Raw genomic sequence first — 22118 nt, 5'->3', positions numbered from 1 at the left:
GATGGAGTGATGGAGTTAATAATCATAATCAGATAATGTCTGAATCGGAATCCGTGGACATTTTTATTTAGTCCAGAATCCTTCCAGGAATGCATTCCTAAAAGTCTTGATTGTCACCTTCCAGCTGGCCTAGGGATATGGAGCCCGTACCTTCTTACCACTACCGCTGGTCCCTTCTGTTGAATCCTGAAAGGTTACTGAGTTCCCGCTCTGTGTGCCATCCAGAAATCCTGCAAAGTAGGACGTCAAGCTCAGCACTGTCCAACCGTCAGATGGTGAGACATCAGATGGTGAGACGTGGGCCAGGGCTTGGCACCAAGCTGAGTCCAGGAAGGCAAAGATGAGGGCGATAATCCCAACACCTGGCAGGAAGAGCTTTGTGCGCCGTGGAGAGAACCCTGGAGGGAGGGTCCAGAGGGAGAGTCCAAGGAGCCTGTTCCACCCAGCTAAGCAGAAGCAGCAAAGAGGATAATCGCTGGGAGGAAGATGAAGATGAGTAGGACTGGAAGAAAAAAAAAAGGAGGGGTTGAGGTGTGTGTGTGTGTCCACACGAATGCACATGAGCACCGCAGCACTTGCATAGAGGTCAGAAAACAACTTGCAAGAGTTGGTTCTCTCTTTCCATCATGGGGGTCTCAGGGACAGAATTTGGGTTAAGGTTGGCAACAAGTGCTGTTTTGCTGGCCCCTAGGAAAAAAAATTTTTTGTTGGATTAGTTACATAAGACAAACACATTGGCTGGTCGTGGTGGCGTATGCCTTTAATCACAGCACTCAGGAGGCAGAGACCAGTAGATCTCTGGAGTTCTAGGCCAACCTGGTTCACATAGTAAGTTCCAGGACAGCCAGGGGACCTCTTGGTCTTTTGGAAAATCGAGGAGACTTGCTTCTGCCCCTGCTTTCTGGGCCACCCTCCAGGAGCTTCTCCTGGGTCACCGTCATCCCAGAGCCAGCTCTGCTGACAGACCTGCAACCTGTGTGGAGGAGGTGGGTGGACAGCAAGACACTACCATCCACCTGGGACACCTCCGCTCCAAGTCCTGGCCTGGCATTAATGTTCATGCTTGTGGCTGTCCTTATTCCAGACAGGCTGGAAGCTTGTCATCCTCAAAGGCTCTGTGCCAAGATGGCAGCCACTGAGCAGAGGGCAGCCAGCCACAGAGCAGCTGTGTGCCCTCAGACAAGTCACTTCACCTCTTTAACCTAAAAGGGTTGCCACTTGGGTAGGATTGGACTATATCTCGATTTCTTCATTTTCTAACCCTTGGCTATCCCAAAAGCAGAGGTGACAGTCTCTAATGGATGGCCTCACCAAGTGTCCTCCTTATTGCCCCCGTTCTGGTGCAACCAGGCATCTCAATTCCCTCTTATGTAATGGAGACACTTGTCCCCATATAAGGTGGCACCTGCTGATCTTTCAGCCTGCTCAGATGGCAGCTATGGGCCTTTTTATGAATGGCATGCATTGCTTCCTAGCCTCCGCCTTTTCCCTGTCTTAGTCCGGACAGTGACTGAAGTGCTAGGAATTTCAGATGTCTTGAGTTTGGACAATATTTCTTCTTTAGACACTTTGCGAACCTTTTAGAAGTCATTAAGTCATGACTGCTTACATGTTTATTTTTTGCTTATGCTTTTATTCTGTGTATGTGCATACATGTAAGAGGGTCTGAGGTCTCTTCTCACCTTTCATACCACGTTAGTCCTGGGGCCCAAACCCCAATCAACAGATTTTGTGGCAAGCCATCTCACATTTACTTATTAATATACTCATACAACAGGTCTTTCTGATTACGGCGACCAAGGACTTCACCATATTTTACGGAAATAACAAGTTTATTGCTGAATTTTGCAAGTCATCACAGTTTCCAATAATCTTTGTCTCCTGTAGAGTATTTACTAGTGTCACATGCCTTCAGCAGGCCTTTAGTCTGTGTTGGAAATTGGTTCTAATGCTTTGATTCAATGGGGAATCTGCGCGTCCAAATGCTAAAGGTCATTGTTCCCAAATGGTTTTTGGTCGATCAATAAAGATGCCAGTGGCCAATGGTTGGGCCCAGGGCGGGACCCAGAGAGGAACAGGGAAGAATCGCCATGACTCGAGGAAGGAGGATGGGACGTAGGATCAGCAGGAGAAAAAGCCGACCAGCCATGTGAAATTTCAGGTAAGTGGCCACTGGCCACTTCCCGGATTAGGCCTGGGGGAGCAGGGGAAAAGGTTTAGGAGTGCCCAGCCTTTGAAGTAGCCAAGGCATTTTTAAAATAAGCTAATGTGTGTGTGTGTGTGTGTGTGTGTGTGTGTGTGTGTGTGTGTGTGTGTGTGTGTGTGTTTCATTTGCAGATCCAAAGAGGCAGCTCCTAGGCAGATGCACACATGCGATCCACAGGGAGCACAAAGCTGTATCCACAAACTCACTCTGAACTCAAAAAAGTGCATTGGATGTCCTGGACCTGGAATTATAGATGGTTGTAAGCCACCATGGGTGGGTTAGGAATCAGACCCAGGTTCTCTACACGAACAGCAAATACATTTCTCCATCCCCTTTTTGTTTTTGAGACAGGATCTCACTGTGTAGCCAAGGCCAACCTATAACTCTAGAGGCCAGAACAGCCTTAGATGTACAGAGATCTTCCTGCCTCTGCCTCCCAAATCCTGGAATAAAGGGCTGCCCCACTACACACAGCTTATTTGTTTTGTTTTTTTTTTTTTAGAGAAATGGTCCTACTCTGTAACCTAGGCTGACTTCAAACTCATAGCAATCCTTCTGTCTCAGCTTTTCATATCCTGGAATTTGTGAGACAACATGTTTGTCCTTAATTTTAACTCAGAGAATGTGGTCACTGTGCTTAGTAGTTTTTGGCCAACTCAACACCAGCTAACCAGAGAGGAAGGAACCCCAATTAAGAAAATGTGTCCATGAGAAGGGGCTGTATACAAGACTGGAGGGCATTTTCTTAATTAGTGATTGATGGGGGAGGGCCCAGCCCTTCAGGAGTGGGTCTTGGTTCTATAAGGAAGCAGGCTGAGCAAGCACTGTGGAGCAATCCAGTAAGCAGCACCCCTCCATGGCCTCTGCTTCAGCTCCTGACTCCAGGTTACTGCCCCACTTAAGTTCCTGTCCTGGCTTCCTTCAATGAAAAACGGTGATGTGAAAGTGTAACCTAAATAAACCTTTTCCTCCCCAACTTGCTTTTAGTCATAGTGTTTCATCACAGCAATAGAAACCCTAATTAAGACAGAGGCCGTGGGACTGGAGATATGTCTCAGGAGTTAAGAGCAATGACTGCTCTTCCAAAGGTCCTGAGTTCAATTCCCAACAACCACATAGTGGCTCACAATCATCTGTAATAGAATCTGATGCCCTCTTCTGGTGTGTCTGAAGACAGCTACAATGCACTCATCTAAATAAAATAAATAAATCTTTAAAAGAAAAAAAAGACAAAGGCTATTACTGAAAAGATTACAAATAAAACCTGTCTATTCTCAAAGAGCAAAATGTAGCCCATGTGATAAGATGCTTGCAAGCATGAATGATGTCCCCAGCTCAATCTCCAGCACCACCAAAAAGACAGACAGACAGACTGGAAGACAGGAAGACAGAAAGAGAAGGCATGGTGGTTGGATCCCAGCATTTTGGAAGGTGATCAAAGATTTAAAGTCCAAGCTAGAGAGATGGCTCAGTGGTTAAGAGCACTGGCTGCTCTTCCTGAGGTCCTGAGTTCAATTCCCAGCAACCCCATGGTGGCTCACAACTGTCTGTAATGGTATCCAATGCCCTCTTCTGGTGTGTCTGAAGTAGTGTGCTTATCTACATAAAATAAATAAATAAATCTAAACAAAATACCAACTGCTCTTCCAGAAGACATAAGTTCAATTCCCAGCTCACACGTGGCAAGTCGCAACTATCTATAACTCCAGTTCTAAGGCATCTAGCACCTTCTTCTGGACTCTGAAAGTAGCAGGTATAAACATGTCACACAAACATACATGTAGACAGGGCACCATACACATAAAGTAAAAATAAATCTTACCAGGCATGGTGGCACATGCCTTTCATCCCAGCTCTTGGGAGGCAGAGGCAGGCGGACCTCTGTGAGCCCGAGGCCAGCCAGGGCCACACCGAGAAATCTTGCCCTAAAAAGACAAACAAAAGAAATCTTAAAAAAAAAAAAAAATTCAAGGTCATCCTTTGTTTCTAAGGAATTAGAGGTCATTGTGGAATTCATGAGACTGTCTCAAAAATTTTTTATAAAGCGGGCAAGAAGAGTTGCAGCCGCAATGGTGCCTGCCATTGAGCCCGACAATCTGGGCCCACATGATAGAAAGAGAAAATCAGCCCCTGAATGTTTACTTTGACCTCTCCAATGCTCTGTGACACTTACATAAATATAATGTGGTTTTTTTAATATTTAAAAAAGTAGCCTGGGGCTGGAACAATGGCTTAACAATTTAGGGCTCACACTGCTCTTGCAGAGGACCAAAGTTCATTTCCCATCACCCACATCAGATGGCTCAGAACTATCTATAATTCCAGCTCCAGGGAAATCAATGAGAATACTTGTGCTCATGTGCACATTACACACACACACACACACACACACACAAACACACACACACACACACACAGAATAAATAAATAAATAAATAAATAAATAAATAAATCTTTTAAAAAGTTGCATCCCTTGGGGCTGTAGATATGGTTTGGTAGTTAAGAGCACTGGCTGCTCTTCCAGAAGTCCTGAGTTCAAATCTCAGGACCCACATGGTGGCTCACAAACATCTGTAATTGTAGGTCCAATGGGATCTGATACTGTCTTCTGGTGTGCAGATCTACATTGGGACAAAACAACCATATACATAAGTAAATATGTCTTTTTTAAAAAGCTGCAACCCAGGAAAAAGAAACAAAGAAAGAAGGGGGAGGAGGAAGAGGAGGAAGAAGAGGAGAAAAACAAGAGCCAGAGACCACAGACCTGATAAAGGTGCTTACCACTACCACCAAGCCCAACAATTGGAGTTTAGTCCCTGAGATTCCCAGGGCAGAAGGCAAGACCTGACTCACACAAAGCTGTCCTCCGAAATACCTACTGTGAGACAGGAGACAGGCCTCCATGGTTAAGAAGACTTGCTCTTGCAGAGAACCCAGGTTCAGTTCCCAGCATGGTGGCTCAAACTCAGTTGTAGGGAATCAGACCCCCTCTTCTGATCTTCCTGGGCACCAGGCACACACATGTTACACATGCATGCGTGGTAGACAGAACACCTACACACATAAGATCCAAATTAAAAATCTAAAAAGAAAAAAAAAAGTCCCAGTCAACAAGAGAGAAACCATGCCTGGGACTGGAAACCTAGCCGACTGCCCTGGGCAGGTGGGGTCATGGATCTTGAAGGAGAACCTGTAACATCAGCAGGATCCTAAATATGTATCTTCCTATACCTCACCCTCTTTGGGAAACGTCTCGTTATCAGACAGAGACCATTACAGGAAACCACAGCCAATGTTATGAGGAGTTGGAGATCCTCCCTCAACTCCCAGCTGATACATCTATGACATAATTCCCACACCTAAGATTTAGGGGACGTTGTGGAAGAGGGAGGCAGAGAAGATTGTAAGAGCCAGAGAAACAAGAAGTTTGCTGTGAGATCCTGTCTCCTAGAAATGTCAGGAGGGGGATGTACCCACGAAGTCTCACCAAAATGGATGTTGTCTTAGGGTTTTATCGCTGTGAAGAGACACCATGACAAAGGCAAACATTTAGTTGGGGCTGGCTTACAGTTTCAGAGGTTCAGTCCATTATCATCATGATGGGAAACATGGCAGAGTGCAGGCAGACATGGTGCTGGAGGAGTGGAGAGTTCTACTTCTGGATCTGTTAGGCAGCCAGGAGGCAGCTCTGATTCCACACTGAGTGGAGCTTGAACTTAGGAGACCTCAAAGCCCACCCCCACAGTGACACACTTTCTCCAACAAGGCCACACCTCCTAACAGTGCCACTCCCTATGGCCAAGCACTGAAATACATGACTCTGTAGGGGCCAAATCTATTCAGACCACCACAATTGCCTAAACAAGACCTGAACAAGGATGAACCCAGCAGACCTGTTAACACGGGAGGGGGAAAGCTCTCAAAGCTTCAATCCTAGACAAAGAACTGCGGGTAACCAAGGAATACTGAGAGCTGGAGAAACAGTCTTCCCCAGGGATAAGTGCACCAACTGGTTTTTTGATGCCAAATGGTCAGCCCTGAAAATACATACATTTAAGTAACATTATACAGACTAAATAGGTTGTATTCACGTATTAGGAATATATAGATCAACAACTAAGGAGAGAGAGGCCAGGGCTACACACAGAGAAACCCTGTCTCGAAAAAGAAAAAAAAAATCATAAATAAATATGCAAAAAAAATTAAATCCAAATTTATTTGTTGTTTGGTTTTTGGTTTTTGATGGTTGGTTGGTTGGTTGGTTGGTTGGTTGGTTGGTAGGTTGGTAGGTTGGTTGGCTTTCAAGATGTTTTTTCTCTTTGTAGCCCTGACTAGTCTGAAACTTGCTATGTAAACTAAGCTGGCCTCATGGAGATTCAGCTGCCTCTGCCTCTCCAGCCTTAGAATTAGAAGCATGCACCACCACACCCGCATGGGTTTTCTGTTATTTAAAACCCAGATTTTTAAAATGCTTGTCAATATAACCTCCAAGGCAGCAGGAGTGTGTGCTTTGGAGACAGGAATAACTGCAGTGGAGAGGTCTGGAAACAGGGTGAAGGAGACATAAGCCTACACTTTACATACACTATAGTTTTCAAACTTTAAACAGCCTCATAAGACAGCCATTACTACTGCCATTTTACAGTCCGATTAAGTAGCTTGACCAGGGTCAGAGAGCTGGCTAGTGACAGGAACTAGATTGAGTCTAGTTCCCCCTCAGACTTCACAGTCATTCTTAGCTTCTGCCCTACAGGGAATCCTGAGGCAGTCCAGGATAGCACCCTGTCACAAGCCACTGAGATAATATACACCCATTGTTTTAGTTAATGCAAACAGGTAGCCACTGCAGTCGCAACAGGAAACTGGTCCCGCTGGGCTAGGGAAGGCTTCCCTTCCTGAGTAAGAACCTCCCATTCTTTAGGTGGCTTTGCCTTCCCACCTTGCTTCCTCCTTTCCCAACCCCTTCTCCTGCTTCCCTATCTACACCCTATCTTCTTACGCCTCAGTTACTAGGTAACGTTAATGTCAGCCTGCAGGCAGCGCCAGTCCCCGCCGGTCCAGACACCTGCATCGCTTATTTCACTGGGACACAGCTGCAGACCTTCTCATTTCCTGCTGGCTTTATCTCTGCACCTCCCGCGGGGAAGAGAGCGCTACCCTGTAACTCTCCCCTTACCCAAGGCAGCCAGATAGGCGGAAGGAGAATCCCTGAGTCATACAGCAACACCTACTGCAACCCTCTGTCCCCCCCCCCCCGAACAAGCCAGCAGCCCTTTCACAAATTAATAAGACATCCATCCCCTGGCGCAGCTGTACAGCTCAGCCTCTCCTCCTTATTTTCCGTGTCGATAAAATTAGGATAAAAATACCGCTTTACCTCCCCTCCTTAGCTCACAACAAAATGGTCAGCATGAAAAAGTGCGTGTTTCATCGATTGAAAAAAGCTTTACTTTATCAGATGACACAACTATCTGATTCCATTATCGTTATTCCACAGTCAAAGAGGGGACATAATTTCTCTTTGAAACAGGCGCTGCACCAATTCTCCTAGCCTTCCCACACTACCGGCAACCTGACTGAAAAGCCCCAATCTTGTCTATGCTTCTTTTTCCTGCTTCCCAGAACAGAGCGGTCAAGACTGGTTGTCAGGGTTGAGAAAGAATGCCCCCTATGTCCACCTGATTCAAAACCATCGCGGACTCGAAAGTATAGAATTTGGGAACCAATATTGCCACCTAGTGGCTAATAGCGTCAGGTCACCAAACTGAAATCTCCCAGCCTTGGTACCTATTTGACAAGGGACCTGTAGAGCAAAGAGCACAAATCGCCCCAGTATTTCCGGTGCTTTGCGTCGATGATACGATGATACGGCTGGCTCTCCCCCTGCCTGGCCAGGGCTTTGGAGGGAAGCATATTTTGGACATACTTCAGGCTGTGCTCAGAGCACGTGAGGTGGACTGTGGAGTTAGAGGGGATGGGATGGAGGACTCATCAAGGGTACTTTCTCTAACTTGTGGACAAGTCACATTTACAGTTTTATTTTAGTGTTCAATGACATACATATCCTATCAAAGTTTACCTCCACTGTAACCCCTCACAGTTACCCGATCCTTGGAATACCCAGCTTAGAAACTGTTCTATTCTTAGGGCTGGAGAAAGAGTTCAAGGGTTCAGAGCACTCACTGCTCTTCCAGAGGACCTGAGTTTGACTCCAGGCATTCACACTGGGTGCCTCACAACTGCCTGTAATTCCAGCTCCAGGAGATCTGATGTCTCTGGCTTCCATGGGTACCTGGAAGTGTGCACACACATACACAAACACACACACACCACACACACACACACCACACACACCACACACACACACACACCACACACACCACACAAACACACACACACCACACCACACACACACATACCACACAACACAACACACACACACACAACACACACACACACTCACATACTTTAGAATAATGAAAATAAATTCATTTTAAAAATTCTGTCCCTCCCCCTAGAACATCTGTTTGCAATAAAAGAGCCAGGAAGGTATGGTAGCACAGCTATCAACTCAGCTCCGTGGAGAATGAAGCAGGAAGATGAGAGTTCAAGGCCAGGCTAGGCTAAAAGGGAGGCTCAACCTAAAAAAAAACAAACAACTGAAAAGTGACACACTTCTCATGTCTCTGTGTTCTTTTCTTGTCAGTAAATCCAGAACCGTGTCTGAAGCAGGGCCACAACCAAACTGGAGAGAGCAGGAAGTTCCGAACAAAACAGAAAAATGAACTTTGGGGGTTAGTAGAAGATCAAGAAGGGCGGGCAGGCAGCTACCAGCTTCTCCTTCGGACCCCGAAACAGCCCCAGGAAGAGGTGAGGACAAGAGAGAAGACTTCTCAAGCCTACAAGAGGAAGTGGACCCGAGAGACACGCACAGGTCAGAAAACAAGGGCCTGCATGCAGCTCAGGGCACAGGAAATAGGAGGCAGAGCCTCAGGCCAGCGCGGGTGGGGTCAGCCAGAACAGCTTTTAGGGTGGAGCAACTGGGACCTCCAGCAGATCCTTTCTGTTGGTTCTGAGGCTGCAGCTTGCCTGGGCCTGAGGTACAGGACCCATGTCTTGACCAGAAACCTCAGCTATGTCCTGGCAGCCCCGGACTGTGCCAGGCTGCTAGCCATAGCCAGATCTGGAGACATGCACACAAGCCCTGTGCAAAGACCTAACCGAAGAACCTTAATAGGGGCCCTCTGGAGGCAAAGGCAGGCAGAACTCTGTGAGTTCAAGGCCAGCCTGAGCTACATCGTGAGACCCTGTCTCAAAACTAGCAAATGGGCATACCCTGTACTAGGGCCAGGGGTAGCTTGGTCCTAGAATCTACTACTACTTCCCAAACCCTTCAAACAATGATGGTCTACACAGAGAAAAATGTCTTGGGAGGTGGGGCTACAGAAGGAACTGACTTACCCCGGGGTAGGTGGAGTTCAGGACTTGGGGGTGGGGGCGGGGAGGGGGGGGGACGGGACAGGGAGGAAGATGCATCAAGGGAGGAGTTTAGACCAAGTTGGCACTGGGGGAATGCTTTGTCTATTGGCTCTGGCTTGACACCTCACTCTGCACAGGTCTCTTTGGAAATCGGAGGAAGACAGATATTCAGAGAAGCTACTCTGGGCAAGGGATTAGAATCCCTTGAACTCGCAGGGCAAAAAGGGCCATTTTCTCAAACAGCAACTTCTGGACTGTGGCTGGGGCCTTCGCAAAGAGCGCCCTAACTGCTAAGCACCCCTCCCTCCGGGGTGTGCCCTGCCCCTCCCTTAGTCACCCCAAGGAGAGAGAGGAAAAGGGAAGAAAGGAAGAGGTACTGACTACAGAAGGAAAGGGAAGCAGAGGAGGAGAGAAGCCACGTAGGAGTTGGTGACGGAGAAGACCAGAGAGGGCAAACCTAGGGCAAATCTAGGACCGGGGGAGATCCAAGAAAGGGCAGGCTGAGCATCCCAACGGGCGGGCGCCCCCAGCACAGGACCCAGGGGCGGGGAGCCAAGGGGGCGGGCCGGCCATGTCCCACGGGACCTACTATGAGTGCGAGCCTCGGGGTGGCCAGCAGCCACTTGAGTTCTCAGGGGGTCGAGCTGGGCCCGGGGAGCTGGGGGACATGTGTGAGCATGAGGCCTCCATCGACCTCTCCGCCTACATCGAGTCTGGGGAAGAACAGCTACTTTCTGACCTCTTTGCCATGAAGCCAACGCCTGAAGCCCGAAGCCTTAAGGGCCCAGGAGCCCCCTCGTTTCCTCACTACCTGCCGGCTGACCCTCGGCCATTCGCCTATCCCTCACACACATTTGGCCCAGATAGGAAGGCTTTGGGGCCTGGCATCTACAGCAACCCAGGGAGCTACGACCCCAGGGCTGTGGCGGTGAAGGAGGAGCCTCGTGGGCCAGAGGGCAACCGAGGCACCAGTCGAGGCAGCTACAATCCCCTGCAGTACCAAGTGGCACACTGCGGGCAGACAGCCGTGCACCTCCCCCCGACCCTGGCAGCACCTGGCCAGCCCTTGCGTGTCCTCAAGGTAAGACCAAGGTAGCTCTCCCCGCTTCTTCCCCCCAGGGTGGAGCAAGGTGGGTGGTTGAGGGAATTCTGACTACTGGGCTTCCCTAACAAGTCTATGTTTGGTGCTCCTCTGTGAACATGCCCTACCCCAAGGTCCTGTTTCCCAACTCTGTGAATTTATTTCTTAGAACTCGGCTGTGTCCTGAAGACACTTGTAATAGCTGCTCTGCCCTGATCTCAGGCAGGACCAGGTTTCCTGCTGTGCACTATACCTCTTGCTTCTCTGCTGCCTGCTTTTGGATGAGGAAACATGGCTGACTAGAATTTTAGAACGGGAGACTTATTACAGACAAACCAAAGGGAAGGGAATAATGAGAGCATGATAGAAAGCTTTGGTCTCAGACCAAGGACCATATGTATCTGGGTTACGGTCCTTCACAGAGACAGGGAGATGGATGCCTGGGAGATCGGAGCTCTCTGGGAGTCCTGTATCCCTTTGAGGCCTCACATATGCTCTCCCTGCTGGGTTTCCTGCTTAGCCTTCACTCTGCCTCCTGGTGGACCCTCACCTCTCTGTCCCCCTTACCCTCCAGGCCCCTGTGGCAGCTGCTGCCCCTCCCTGCAGTCCCCTTCTCAAGGCACCCTCCCCTGCTGGCCCCTCACACAAGGGCAAGAAGGCAGTGAACAAAGATAGCCTGGAGTACCGACTGCGACGTGAACGTAACAACATCGCGGTGCGCAAGAGCCGGGACAAGGCCAAGAGGCGCATTATGGAGACTCAGCAGAAGGTCCTGGAGTACATGGCTGAAAACGAGCGTCTGCGCAACCGCGTAGACCAGCTCACTCAGGAGCTAGACACTCTGCGCAACCTCTTCCGCCAGATCCCTGAGGCTGCTAGCCTCATCAAGGGTGTCGGGGGCTGCAGCTGAGCCTGCCTGGCAGACTGTGGGCACCAGACCCTAAGGGCCCCGCCCACCCTTCTAGGTCCCCAGAGTCCTGAACAGGCCAAGCCTGAGACAGAGATCGTGGACAATGGCAGCCAGTAATTGGGAAGGTCGGGACCAAATGATTCTGTGGCTGAATAAACTGCACTGTTACTTGATGCTGAAGCTGTTCACTGGGTCTTGGGCCTGGGCCTGGTGGGAGGGGATACCCATGGAGGACCCCAAGGGCAGGGAATACATGTGGCTAGTCCACATAGTCTTGACTCCATGTCCAAATGAATGCCTAGAAATACTAACATGCCGCCCACGGCTGGCTCTGTCCATCACACCCTCCAGCCTAGCCTCAGCCTGTCCCTCTGCTTCTCTGTCACTTCACCTCCATGTCCACCCCACCTACCCACTTGGTCCTTTGTACATCGAGTGTGTGCTTGCTACCACCACAGTGCATGCCAGTGTCTGGAGCAGCCTCTGCATTCTGCCCTGAGAGAATCCTGGGGCTCTGATGACCCCAGTGCCACACAACTCCAGTGCCAGCCCCACTGGCCTAGGGCCTGCTCTCTGACTTTAGGCCTCAGAGCTCATTTCCCAGGTGACCAAGAGAAAGCTTTCTGATGACTCTGCCATATTTGTGGTCCCTTGGCTCTTGATCCAGCATTCTGCCTCTTGTCTTGTTCTACATCCTCACTCCCATCTTTATCCTTCATCCCCGCAGGCCACTGGAGAAGGTAAGCCCAGGAGAAACCAGTTAGGATCTGGTGTGTATGTGAGAACCCTGACCCCGAGGAAGCCAATGACAAGTCAGTCTGTGCCTGCGACTCCCCCCTCCCCACTCCAGGTGGTTTCTTCCCCATAGAACTGCGGCCCAGGAAGCAAAACCGTACAGTAGTAGAGGGCGTCAGCTTGCTGTCTCACCTTGAACCAGTTACCTCTCCCTTCCGTGCCTCGGTTTCCTCATCGGCACAGGAGGAATCTGAGTGCCTAGCCCGCATTGTTACTTTCACAGAAAAATGGAGTTTGACATGTGGTGGGCGTGAGTGTTTGTTCCAGCTCTATTTTGCTAAATGTAAAAAGACATCCGTTATCTAGACTTCTCATTCTGCAGGTGAGGAGCCTGGAGCCTGTGAGAGGGATAGGGAGAGAGGAGACCACTAGAATCACACAACTATTTAGAGGTAGAATCAAAATTAGCTCCATGAAATCACAGATCTCAAGAGGTCCTAGGAGAGACCTCAAGAGATCATCTGGGCGAGCTTTGCCCTCAGACAAGCGAGATAGTGGGAGCCACATCTTGTAGATAAAGCAGGGAGGGCCGAAGTGGATAAGCGCTCGCTCAGTCCCTCACTGCCTCAGCACTATACCTTTCTTCTACTCTCGCTGCCACAGCAAAAACCAGCATAGATGTGGTCCATGAGCCATGGTCGGTCGAGGAATAATTCAGGGCTGGGTTGGGACTGAGTTAGCAGAGTTCACAACAAGATCCTAGGCCCCAGCATTAGCACCACGGAACACCACTGTGAATTGCCCCCACAATGTTAGAGACTGGACAGGATAAGAGCAACTCTGTGCGTGTGTGTGTGTGTCTGTGTCTGTGTCTGTGTGTGTGTGTGTCTCTCTGTGTCTCTGTGTGTGTGTGTTTGTGTCTATGTGTCTGTGTGTGTGTGTGTGTATGCCTGTGTGTGTGTCTGTGTCTATGTGTGTGTGTGTCTGTGTGTGTTTGTGTCTATGTGTCTGTGTGTGTGTATGCCTGTGTGTGTGTGTCTATGTGTGTGTGTGTGTCTGTGTGTGTGTTTGTGTGTGTGTGTCTGTGTGTGTGTATGTCTCTGTGTGTGTGTCTATGTGTGTGTATATGTCTGTGTGTGTATGTCTGTGTGTGTTTGTGTGTGTGTGTTTGTGTGTGTATGGATCATCACAGGTCCATTCCACTTCTGATTTCAGTGGTAGAAACTCTCACAGTGTCCCAGGCATCTTGTGTGCAAGATGTCCAAATGAACGCCTAGAGATACTGACATGCTGCCCACAGCTCTCTCCATCACACCCTCCACCTAACCTCCAGGCTAATCCAAGCTAACACCATCTAGGCTAGCTAACCTTGGCTCCCTTTTGCCTCTGTGCCTCTGTGCCTCTTTTTCCTGTGTCCTCAGGCCTTCAGCTGATTAGGGGAGACTTGAACCTTTGGGTGGAAGGACTGATGGACACTACTTGAGTAGGAGATGAAGCTGCCCATCTCTGTGCCACCTGGGAAAATCCTCTCACTTCTCCATCAGCCTAGGGGTAGCTGGGATGCACAGGGAGTTTGTGCAGAATACAGCTGGTGTCTCAGCCTCCCCATTCACTCCTTTCCCCTTAAGGTCTCCCCATTCATTAGAGATGGCATTAGATGTTGGGGGCTGCTTTGCCTGAGCATTTTCCCAATAGCTCTGAGCTGTATCTCCTTCCAGCCCCCCAGCAACCTGTCAATCCTCAGAGTGACTGATAGGAGTCTTTCTAGTTGGCCCTGAGGCTGAAGAAGAGTCATCTCCCCAGTGAGATTCCCCATAAGATATGACAAAGACCAGCCAAACTCACTCTCCTCCTGTCCGATTCTATCCTGAGATGTCTTGCCACCTGCAGGAGGCTCTCAGTCTGCCATTAGCTGGCTTTAGCCAAAGTAATTTATTCAAGCATCCTTCCCGAGAAAGAGACAGCTGCAGGAATAGGAAGGAAAAGGTGATGAGGAGCCAGCATGCCTCCTGTCTCCCATGGCCCCTCCACCCACCGTTCTCTGTCCCTTCCCAGGCAGCTCTGCTCCCTTCATCAACAGGCTTCCCCTGACGTGAGGAGACTGGCGTAAGGGTGCAGGGCAGCTAGAGGAGAAGAAGACAGAACTCTGTGATGGCCCCTCTCTGGGCATTCCCCTGCCCTTGGGGCCTGGTATGGCAATGACTCTACTGCTGTTGGAGCCCTCCCTGGTACCTGCCATTCCTGAGGCTTCCCGAGCCTCCCCTTGCGTGCCTGGATAAAGTGCTTTCCTTCTCATTATCCCACTTGAGTGTGCCTGCCAGGGATTTCAAATTAACAAGCATACCATTTCAGTGAGGAAAGTTAAAGGCCTCTTGGAGGAGGTGAGATTTAAGTTGAAACCTAAAAACTTCCCAGAAGGTTGATGCGCTTCAGAGCCTACTGTGGGCACGGGGAGGAGACCTACTGTGGGCACAAGGAAGAGCCCTACTGTGGGCTCGGGGAAAGAGCCGCGGCTAGGCTGGATGACCTGAAAGGACAAACTCCAGAAAATGCCTCCTGGTCAGAAAGGAGCTGACAAATGACCCTCCTGCGGTTCCCTCGGCCCCAAAGCTGGAGCTAGGAGGCAAGGCGAGGCAAGGCCTGCTGCTTTATCTCTGCCCTAAGCATGACCGCTCAGGGCTGTCCACAGGGAAAGGACACAGCAGGAGGAGAGGAGGGAGGGGCATTTGGCCAAGTCCTGCTGCAGTTTGCAAAGGCTCCAAGCCTGGGGTTTGGGGGACCTGTGAAAAGCAGTGAAGCGACCCTTCCCCACCCCCAGCCACATCCATTCTTCTTGTGAAAAAGGTCCCTTTTCCTTCCTGAGCAGAGCTGAGGTCATGGACAGAAGCCCTGAACTGAGACGCGATCTCAGGCTACAGGGAGGCCAGGGAGAAGGAAGGCTGTGGGGAGATACAGATACCGCGAGGGAGGAAGCTGTCCAAGGTGAGTCTACCAAGGTCAGTCAGCGGGTGCTTGTGAAAGCTGCCCCCCTCTATGCACACCTCCCAACCCCCAGAGATTGCCTCACTCCCGGGGGCCCCCATCCCAGTGTTGCAAGATCCCGGTCGGGGTTGTGGTGGAAAGAGGCCTCTTCACCTCCACTGCTTGCCCCGCTCCAAGCCTGTGAGAAGACACTAGAATATAGGCATGAGACACCAGGGCCTGTGTAGCCCCCTTAGACATTCACTAGTTCCTAAGAAAGCCAACTCCTCCTCGAAAGTGAAAGTGGTCTAACCTGGACAGAACTCCCTAGCCTGAGCTCTGAACACCAGTGGCAGATGGGAGTCTCTCCATGGAGGAGAGAAGGTAGGTGTTTGGTGTTTTCAAAGGAAAAGAGGCAATTTGACTTCATCAAAATGGCCATCAGTTGTGACTTGAGGGAGCAAGGACGGTCCTTTGTTGTTAAGGAAAGGCCTTGCTTGCAGGGCAAGACTCACCTGCAGAGCTGTGGCCTTCTACTTGTCTTTAAAAGAACCAAAGTATGATGTAGGTAGAGGCGAGCCAAATAGAGCATGGCTCTACCCCAGTGGCCTGAAAGCTAAACTTCATCCAAAAGGCTCAAACTGGAAATCCCTATCACCACCACCCACCCAGCACCCGCCAACACCTAGTGTCATGGTCACCCTAGCCAGGCCATCCAGCCCTGCTGCAATCGGGACGGTTTGCAAAACTCCCAGTAGCTCCCCCTTTGTTACCATCTGAGGTTAGGACTGCACTTGGGAGATAAGCTCGGCTCCACCCACCTGTCCCACAGACTGCTGGCCTTCTGCAACTGGGAAGGTTTGCAAAACCCCTGCTAGCTCCAGCTGTCAACATCTGAGGCTAGCTAGGGCTGCACTCGGAGATAAAGGCTAGCTCCACCCACCTGCCCTGCCTTCAAACCTCCCAAGTATCATGGCCCCAAAAGGAAAAGCTCCTAGAAGCTCACTCAGGGTCTGGAAGCTTACTCAGGCTAGCACAGAGAGCCTCCTACCTGGACCATAGAAGCTGTTCCACCAACAGCTTCACTTTCTGTTTCTATTTGTGTCGGTTGAGACACAGGGACTTACAACTGAAGCCCAGGCTAGCCTAGAATGCAAAGCAATTTCCCTGCCTCAGCCTCCTGAGTGCTGAGATTTCAGACACAACTCATCACACTCAACATCTTTCGCTCTCCTTTGTCCTCAGTTTCCTTCTCCTCAAGCTCATTGTTTTACCTTGGCCAGGCGCTTTACTTACTGTAGAACTGAAGGCTAAACAAGGGTAATCTTAGCTCTTGGGGAATTCACAGTTGATTAGGGCAGCAGATAAGCATGGAAACACAAAGACATAGTTCTAGATTGTGGGCACCGTGTCTAAAGCAGAGGTGATTCCTGGTAAGTGTTGTTTGTTGTGAGACAGGGTCTCACTATGGTAGTTCAAGCTGGACTTGAACTCTTAATCCTCCTGTTCCGGCCTCTCTGGTACTGGGATTACCAGAGTGTAGTGCCACACCTGGCACCAGTGGTGGGTTTCAATGCAGGCATCTGCTTTTAATGTGAGGGCCAGGAAAGGCTTGTTTGAGGCAACAAGGAACAGAATTCAAGAGGTAAGTCTGGCAAAAAGCAGGGTTTCCCACATAAAGACAATCATTCCCATCCATTCACCGGCACAGAGTGCGGCTGGAGCCGGGCAGACTGGATTGGGAGAGACGGGGATGCCTGGAATGAGGCATAGCAGAGCTGAGGCTGGAGTTGCCCAGCTCTCAGGTGGGATCATAATGGAAGGACCGCTCTTCCAAAAGAAGAGAACACCTCTTTCCTCTTTCTCTCTTAGAAGGAAAAGCGTAGAGACAGATAAAAATATAAATGGGGGGTGGGGGGTGGAGAGATGGCTCGGCGGTTAAGGGAACTGACTGCTCTTCCGAAGGTTCTGAGTTCAAATCCTAGCAACCACATGGTGGCTCACAACCATCAGTAATGAGATCTGACACCCTCTTCTGATGTGTCTGAAGACAGCTACAGTGTACTTATATATAATAAATAAATCTTTAAAAAAATAGAAATAGGGTGTTGGCAAGATAGCTCAGTAGGCAAAGGCACTTACTATCAAACCTGACATAGTCTGATCCCCAAACCAACTCCTGTGTGTACCATGACATGAATAGCTACACACACACACACACACACACACACACACACACGCACACACACATGCACACTTAGACACACGCACACGCACACTTAGACACACACACACATACATGCACTCGTGCATGCACATACACACCACTATTTTTAAATTTTTGTTTTTAGATTTATTTATTGTATTTTGTGTGAGAGTTTTGCTTGCATATAAATGTGTGCACCACAGGCATCCCTAGTGCCAAGGAAGTCAGAGGGTATCAGTCCCCCGCCCCTACAGAAGTTCTGGAGTCACCATGTGGATACTGGGACCCAACTTAGGAACACTGCAAGAGCAGAAGGGCTTTTAACTGCTGAGCCAACTCTCCAGCCTCCTAAATAAATATTTTTAAACATGTATGCTTATATGTTTACAAACATAAAAATAAATTAAAACACACAGGTTTGAACTGGGCCTGATGGCACATGCCTTTAAGCCCAGCATTTGGTATGTAGCCGCAGGAAGATAAGTTTGAGGTCAGCCTGGTCTACATAGAGTGGTCAAAGCTAGGATTATGCATAGTGAGACCCTGTCTCAAAACACCAAAAATGGTGATAACTTTTTTTAAAGGCTTTGGCTGGACATGATGAAGCAGGCTTGCAACCCTGGCATTCAGGGGCTAAGAAAGACAATAGCAAGTTTGAGGCCAATCTGCCCCCATCTTAATAAAAATGAAAGGTGTATCACAGACCGAGAGTGTTCTTGTCTTGCAGCTTTTATTTTCCACTGGGAAAAAAAGTGGTTCCTAAAGTGGCTGGGCTGCAGGGGAGGCTGCAGACGGAAGGTCTAAAACCCCAATTGCTAAGGGTGGAAGAGAGAGCCGTTGCTGAGATTTCTGACTTGGGAGCATACAATTGAAGTTGATGGGAAGTGTTTTAGAGCGGCCAGGCCATAGTCTTGTCTGCTGGAATGATTTCCTCTAGTGGTCCTCAGCTGCTCAAATACAAATGCAGGCAAGTGCTGGATCCATCTAAGGCTGGCGCTTAACCAGGGAGGCAGGGTGGTTCGGATAGACAAGGGAGGGGAGTTGAATTGATTCAGGAAAGAATTCTGATGGCAAGTCTACACCCTAAGACCGAGAAGGGGAGAATAAAGAAAAGAAGGGTCACTGTTCCCCCAGCCAGTTTGTCCAACAGCTGCAGTGAGCCAACCTAGCAACGAACCATAAGGAAAAGAGATCATATCAGAGAAGGGTGCTTGATTCCGTTATTTCATAGATGCTTCAGTTTCTGCTGATGATAAGGCTCTGGGCACAGCCCTCAGATTGTCTCAGTCGAGAGGAACGGAGGAGAAGAGTGTCCGAGGTGGAAGGGAGAAGAATCTGAGAGAGAAGCGCGCTGAGGGAGCTGCACATGGTTACATCATCACCACCGCCGCAGGGCCACCACCTCTGGGGACCCTGTTCCTCAGGCCACCTTCCCTCCCTCACATCTTGTCTCACTAACCTCCGACTTCTTGTTCCCCTGGAGCAATCCTCCCCTTCTCCAATTTCTCTCTGGTTTCCCTTCATCTCCTCGGTTTCTCTTCTCATCCCAATGTGACTTCTGCTCCCCTGGATGAATCCGAGAAGCCATACCGGACAGTAGATGTGACCAGGAGTCTGTGAGGGTTGAAATCCACGTGGCTGCTTTAATGTCTAATTCTGCGGCACCTCGGCTGTAAAGTTAGGTATCAATAATACCTAAGCTTCCTAGGGTTTGTAAAAGAATCATAGGAGAATAATGTTTGGAACAATGTCAGACACAAAGCTTTCTTGATCAGACAATGGCTGTTCTTAGTGTAACCCCTCACCTCCTTCTCTTGCTTCATTTTTACTCTCTCACCTCCACCATCCCTCCATGGTTGCTTCATACATCTTCAAAGAGACGAACAAGGCGTTCAGTCTGAAGTCTGGTAGAAAAACAGAGTCACACATGGAGCTGGGGATGACAAAGAGGCTCAGTGGTTAAGAGCACTTGGTCCTCTTGCCAATGCTCTGGGTTCGGTTTCAGCGCTCACTCCCCTGATGGCTCACAACCACCTGTGACTCCAGCTCCCCACCATCTGATGCCAGGCTCACATGTGATGCACACCACATACACGCACATGCTAGAAAAACATTATACACATAAAATGTGTGTTTGTTTGTTTGTTTGTTTGTTTTTGAAACATGGTTTCTCTGTGTAATCCTGTCTGTTCTGAAACTCACTCTGTAGACCAGGCTGGCCTGGAATTCACTCTGTAGACCAGGCTGACCTGGAACTCAGAGATCCACCTCCCTCTCCCTCCCAAATGCTGGGATTAAAAGCATGCTCCACTACCTCCTTGCTATAAATAAATCTTAAAAACAAAAATTAAAAATAAATAAGTAAAAAGGTACAATTGGGCATAGTGATACATTTGGGCTATCTCTGTGCTGGATTTTGGTAGAGGGGAGAAGTGGGGGGTGGGGGGGAGGAACCTGAGTTCAAGTGAAACCTATCTCAAAATAAGAGAAAAAGTCAGGGTAATATATAAGTCCTGCTAAAAAGATGTCAAAGAAGGCTGGAGAGAGATGGCTCAGTGGTCAAGAGGACCTGTAGTTCTCACAGAGAACCTGTGTACAGTCCCCAGCATCCACATGGTGACTGGCAACCACCAACAGTGATTCCACGTCCACAAGATCTGACACCCTCTTCTGACCTCCTCAGGCACTGGGCATGCGCGTGGTGCATATGTATACATAAAAGCAAAATACACACACACACAAAAATACATCTTTGAAAAGCTGTTTTTAAAGATGTGAAAGAATTGCCGCTGGGAAACAGAATCTCTTCTGTCCGGTGAATAATGGGCAGAGAAGCTGGATCTAGTGCAAAGTGGGAGCAAGGGATGTCTTCCAGGCACTTCCTGCATCCGTGCAAGGCTAACAGTAGGTTCTAAAGGAATGCACTTGAGCTAGCTGACACTTCCTATGGTAGGCTCTGTCCGACCTGTGAGGTATCACATAATCTGCGTATAGGCATGCGGGGGAGGAAAAATGCAATGAGGGAAGAGGCTGCAACTTTTCATGCAGGTATGGGGCAAGTTCCACCCACTCCCACCCCACACCCCGACTCCCTACTCCAGCAGGGTCATGCCTTTCTCAGCATGGCCACCAGGAGGCAGCAAAGAATAAGAGTGGGGACAGAGAAGAGCCAGGAACCTGGAGAGCCAGGCCAACTGGATTCATCACGTTAAGTGATATTGGGAGTTCTTTGTTTTGTTTTGTTTTGTTTTGTTTTTCAGGGAAAAGGATCTTCAGACACCTAGAGAAAGCTGTATTTGTCTTAGAGAAAGAACACGAGTATCCTGTTAATAATATAATATAAACTCACCTGTTAATAATCAATTTTTAAATCCTAAATTCTCTAACTCCAATGTGTGTGTGTAATTTTTTTTCCTTCTGGTGAGCATGAAAGCAGGACTTTGCCCAATCTACATACTATCTACTCTTTTCTTGACTTAGCCGTTATCACAAGCTGGGCCGTGCTTTTTTTTTCTTTTCCAAAATTTTACTTCTATTATTTTTAAGTATGCATATGTGTATCTGTATGTGCACGTGAGTGCCAATGGAGGCCTGACACATTGGATTCCCAAGAGCTGGAGTTCCAGGTGGATGGGAGCGGCCCAGCATGGGTTTGGGGAACCAAGAGTTCTCTGGAAACACAGAACGTGCTCTTAGCTGCTGAGCTGTCTCTCTGTGCCCTGGGCACTGTCTGTGCGTTACAGATACTCACTTGCTCCTCACAGCGATCCTTACAGTACAATCATCCTGATAATGGGAAGGCTATGGCACTTGGTCAAGATGACAGGAATAGAAAGTGGCAGAGAGTCTTGGGCTCCAGAGTGGGGAGTTTCCCTTGTCACAGTTGTCACATGTAAAAATACATTTGGCTTCCAGAGAAGCCAGTAGTTCCCTTTGAACTCTGGTCCTGAGCCAACTGTGGTGGTACACACCTTTGACCAGACCCCAAGTACTCCGGGGACAGAGGCAGGTAGATCCCTGTGAGCTCCAGGTTAGCCTGGTTTGCATAGAGAGTTTCAGATCAGCCAAGGCTACGCAGTGAGATTCTGCCTCAAAAAATAAATAAAAATAAACTCTACCAGGCGTGTTGGCATACGTTTTTAGGCCTCGCACTAAGGAGGTAGATACAGGTGGATCTCTTTGAGCACAAAGCCAGCGTGGTCTAGAAAAGCAAGTTCCAGGAGAGCCAGGGTTGTTACACAAAGCAACCCTGCCTCTAAAAATGAACAAAAGATAAACGCTAGTCCTTATGTCATTCACTAGATAATTCGTCTTAACATATGTGACTTTATCCCCTGCTTCAAAGCAAAAGAGTGGAGCAGACACGACAGTGCACGGCTACATGTAATCTCAGCCCTTGGGAAGCAAAGGCAAGAGGGTCGGTCACAAGTTCAAACCTCTTTGAACTTCTGTTAGGTCCATCTGAGCTACACTATGAAAGAGAAGAAGTTACAGTAATAGGAGCCGGGCAGTGGTGGCGCACGCCTTTAACCTCAGCACT

General features: G+C 49.0%; 1 protein-coding gene across 1 annotated transcript; it reads left to right on the top strand.

Moving 5' to 3' along the window:
• Positions 1 to 10040: 10040 nt before the first annotated feature.
• On the top strand, positions 10041 to 11852 carry Cebpe (CCAAT/enhancer binding protein (C/EBP), epsilon). Its single transcript, NM_207131.1, has 2 exons — positions 10041 to 10766; positions 11341 to 11852. The coding sequence occupies exons 1-2, from the start codon at positions 10257 to 10259 to the stop codon at positions 11674 to 11676; spliced, it is 846 nt and encodes a 281-aa protein (NP_997014.1). The 5' UTR covers positions 10041 to 10256; the 3' UTR covers positions 11677 to 11852.
• The last annotated feature ends 10266 nt before the right edge of the window (positions 11853 to 22118 follow it).

This window comes from Mus musculus, chromosome 14 (assembly GCF_000001635.26).
Source record: "Mus musculus strain C57BL/6J chromosome 14, GRCm38.p6 C57BL/6J".
Taxonomy (NCBI): Eukaryota; Metazoa; Chordata; class Mammalia; order Rodentia; family Muridae; genus Mus; species Mus musculus.
The sequence above is the reverse complement of the archived record's forward strand: the minus strand, read 5'-3'. Positions and strand labels throughout refer to the sequence as shown.

Coding starts and splice junctions, on each gene's coding strand:
- Cebpe (NM_207131.1), top strand. CDS start 10,257: ATGTCCCACGGGACCTACTATGAGTGCGAGCCTCGGGGTGGCCAGCAG. Junction 10,767..11,340: donor AGCCCTTGCGTGTCCTCAAG/GTAAGACCAAGG, acceptor CTTACCCTCCAG/GCCCCTGTGGCAGCTGCTGC.